Source organism: Eurypyga helias, unplaced genomic scaffold (assembly GCF_000690775.1).
Source record: "Eurypyga helias isolate BGI_N326 unplaced genomic scaffold, ASM69077v1 scaffold32283, whole genome shotgun sequence".
In the NCBI taxonomy this organism is placed as follows: Eukaryota; Metazoa; Chordata; class Aves; order Eurypygiformes; family Eurypygidae; genus Eurypyga; species Eurypyga helias.
The window spans coordinates 1-3,660 of record NW_010241107.1 but is presented as its reverse complement, the minus strand read 5'-3'; the positions used below and the strand labels follow the sequence as shown (position 1 = coordinate 3,660).

The following is a 3,660-nucleotide window of genomic DNA, read 5'->3' as shown; positions in this document are numbered from 1 at the left end:
AATCTCTGGAGCTCGATCAAAAGCAATTAGCTATATTACCCCCTCGGTATTATTAGTTACTATCGGCTATTGTATCTGCAACATCATGTCACTTTAGAGCTGACAAAATCGTAGGGTCTGGGTTTTAGAATCCAAATGGAAAACTGGAACCGAGCCCCTCGGAGGGTCACAGTGTGCGTAAAGTGTCCAGCTCTGGGGCCTCCAACATCCGAAGGACACGGAGATGTTGGAGCGAGTCCAGAGGAGGCCCCGGAGATGCTCCGAGGGCTGGAGCCCCTCTGCCCTGGGGACAGGCTGGGGGAGTTGGGGGCTGCAGCCTGGAGAAGGGAAGCTCCGGGGAGACCTCAGAGCCCCTTCCAGTGCCTGGGGGGCTACAAGGAAGCTGGGGGGGCTTTTCGCAAGGGCAGGGAGTGACAGGACACGGGGTAACAGGTTTAAATGGAAAGAGGGAGAGGGAGATGGGCCATCAGGAAGGAATTCCTCCCGCAGAGGGTGGGAGCAATGGGACAGGTTCCCAGAGAAGCTGTGGATGCCCCATCCCTGGGAGTGTCCAAGGCCAGGCTGGATGCGGCTTGGAGCAACCTGGGCTAGGGAAGGTGTCCCTGCCCATGGCAGGGGGGGGGACTGGGGGGCTTTAAGATCCCTCCCACCCAAACCAATCTGTAAGTCTAGGAAATCTTACATTTTTGTTTTATTATTAAACTATTTTTCCTTTAAACATTCCTAGATCACTAGCATTTAGTTACAATTCCTTAATTTCCGTCATCCCAGATGGTGACAGTTATCTCTCTGCCTTCGCTCTTTGTTCAGAGGGTCGGGTGGCAGTAACGATCGCTTTGCATTGCAGGAACAGCAAAGGATGAAGGATTGAGTGTGTTCCTTGTAGGACATTGTTAATCTGAAGCTGCTGTTTTCTTCCTTTTCAATTTTCTGGACCAAGTTGTAGCATATCCAAATTCCCTGACTCCAGGCTTCCTTTTTTGTTTGCTTTTAAAAGTCCCCTTAGAAGTAGGCTACAGACCTCGGGGTGTCTGCAAGTCACAGGCATGATCAGGCCCTCGCTCTGTGTGAGGTGCTCACGGCTGTGGCACAGCCCCACTGGAACCCTGACCGGGATTTGCAAAGACTGGGCGTTGCACACAGGACAATGCACGTGGGATCGCTGGAAATGCTCCTGAACACACTTGTAGAACCTCGTCTGGACCTGCAGTGCTGGGGCTCAGCAAAGGGGTTGAGTAAGGGCTGACAAGTATGTGACTGTTCAGCTGGGCAGTTTTTATTTTAGTCTTGGTAAGTCACTCCTTGTGGTTTACAGATCGCGTTTGCTCCTTTGTAGTTTTCCGAGGCACTCCTGGCTGTGGCAGCTTTAAAGGTGCCGGCTGTTACGCCCTGTTAGTGCTGGCAGGGAGATGCTCTGTTTAATCAACACTGCTCCTTGATTTTATGTCAGAAGGTCTGGAGCAGGGATGATCTGGGGACCTGACAGGCTCCGCGCTGACAGGCTCCTTAGGCACCCAAGTGCGGACATACTGCATTCCTGTCGTGGCGCTGCTGCTAGCAGCGAGATGCCTCCCGTGTTAAACAGGAGTCAAACTGAATGCAGCCGGGTAAAGCAGCGTGGCTTGCCTCCCCCTGCCTAGGTGCTCATTCCAGCCGCAGTGTTCATCGCGCTTCACAACGACGGCTGCTGCGGGTGCTTCGGCCACGAGGACTGCGGGAAGAGCTGTGCGGTAAGCGAGCCTTCCCACTCCAGCCCTGGGGAACGCCGAGGGCAAGGTGCTGGCTGCGTTGAGAGCTCATGGCTGTGTTTGCGGCGCAGGTGCTGGCCTCAGTCCTGGCAGCCTTCGTGGGGATCCTTGGGTCCGGGTACTGCATAATCATCTCGGCACTGGGCTTGTCTCACGGACCATATTGTTTTACTCACCTAGAAAGAAGCTGGCTCTATCCTTTCACTGAATCCTCTGGAGGGTAAGTTGTCTGTCCCTGAGGAAGTCCCACCTGCCCCCCCGCACACGCGCTCCCTACTCTGCAGTCGGCTCTGGTGACCAAATGCCAACATCCATTCCTTGCCTCTGGCTGAACAGGCGGCGGGGGTTACCCACGCTGCTGCAGCTTAAAGCCAAAGCAGTCTACACCTTCCGCCCTGCAAAGAGGGTTCTGAACATACAAACTGTGGATCTACAAGAATGCCTGTGTTACTGGGATCCGGTATTGTTTTCTGCAGCGGTTTCCATGTCACACCTACTGTGCACACCTGCAACAGTCTCTAACAGCAAGTTTTAGGACTTTGGGGGATTTACGAGCTATGAGCAGTGATCGTTGTGAGATTTGTCTTACCATGGGTGCAAGAGGCCGTGCTGTGAGGCTTGTGTCACGTTGTGCCAGCGTGAGCTGACTCACACCTTCCCTCGTAACAGCGGCGCAGCCTCCGCAACTGAAACCGGCCGAGTTTCGTCGGAATCCGCACGCTGCACGGTGGGGAGGGCCAGCAGCTCTTAATGATCCCTCATTAGGGTTCTACAGCAAATGAGGCCTTTGTAGCTGAGCTGTGTGCTAGCCCCCGTTCATCCACCCAAAGGCTGCAGGTGGAAGAGGGTCTGGTGGGTTGTGACAGGGTTTGGCAGTGTCTGTGGCCGGTGCCCTTGGCCGTCTCCAGGGACAGGTCGCGGCTGATGCCAGAGTGGGGACGGTTCGAGTACCAAGGAGCCACCCCAAGGTCCTTTGCGGCAGGGAGCTCGAATTTTCCATGTCAGCTGCGTCTCCCAAGGGGAGGGCGTTTCTCCCCCCACCCCCCATGAGTGAGTACAGCCGGAGCCGAGCGCTTGCTGCAGGCTCGTCAGTGCTGCCCGTCGGAGGGAGTGGGGGAGCTGGAATGTGCAGTGCCCCCCGGCATTGTTCCGCTTGGCTCTTCCAGAGTGGCTTGGGGTGCCCAGCGCAGCAGGAGGAGGAGGTGACCCATTTGCCTCGGACTGCTGCCTTCAGGCCAAAGGCCGAGTCCCAGAGAGCTCTGTGGGTGTTGGAGAAACAGCATAGCTCCTTCCACGTTCTTGAGCTTGTGCCTGGCTTTAACCAGTGTCGGAGGGTTCTGCCTTCCTGGCTCAGACTGGGGTTTTTAAAAGAAACGAAGACAACAAAGAGGCCTGGTTGATGGCTCACGCGCTCTCGAGCGGCAAACTTTGCATGGAATACACCACTGCATCTCCTCTTCCCCCCCAGCGATTATCCCGGTGCACTTCCACTGCACCAGATCGTGTCTGCTCTGCGCGGTGAGCATCCCCCTCTGTCCCGGTGATAACGCAGTTAATTGCTGTGCACAGGTACTTGTTCGAGTATAACAAGTGGTCGGCGTGCCAGGAGCCTCAGAACATCGTGCAGTGGAACGTCACCCTCTTTTCCATCCTCCTCGTGCTGGGAGCAATGGAGTTCATCCTGTGCCTCGTGCAGGCTGTCCGGGGCGTGCTCGGAGGGCTCTGTGGGCTGTGCTGCACCCACGAAGAGGTAAGCCCGTTGTGGTTAAACTGCGCCTCGGCTGAACGGGCAGCGCTTCGTAGGGCCGTGCCGTGCGGTCAGCGGCGGCTGGTTTGGGGCATTGTTAAGCAGCAGCTCAGCGGGCGGCTCGGCAGCCCTGCTGCGTTGGGCTTTCCGTGCTTCGGCTGTCCC

At 56.3% G+C, this 3,660-nt stretch overlaps 1 protein-coding gene across 1 annotated transcript in view; it reads left to right on the top strand.

Moving 5' to 3' along the window:
* The window catches only part of TM4SF1 (transmembrane 4 L six family member 1), a gene marked incomplete at its 3' end in the record, with an annotated part of 3,801 nt that extends 303 nt beyond the window's left edge, over positions 1–3,498 (top strand). The window contains exons 2-4 of the mRNA XM_010148653.1: positions 1,641–1,730; positions 1,820–1,968; positions 3,318–3,498. Of these exons, the coding sequence (XP_010146955.1) occupies positions 1,641–1,730; positions 1,820–1,968; positions 3,318–3,498 (420 nt within the window). The remainder of the gene's footprint in view (positions 1–1,640; positions 1,731–1,819; positions 1,969–3,317) is intronic.
* Between the last annotated feature and the right edge of the window lie 162 nt (positions 3,499–3,660).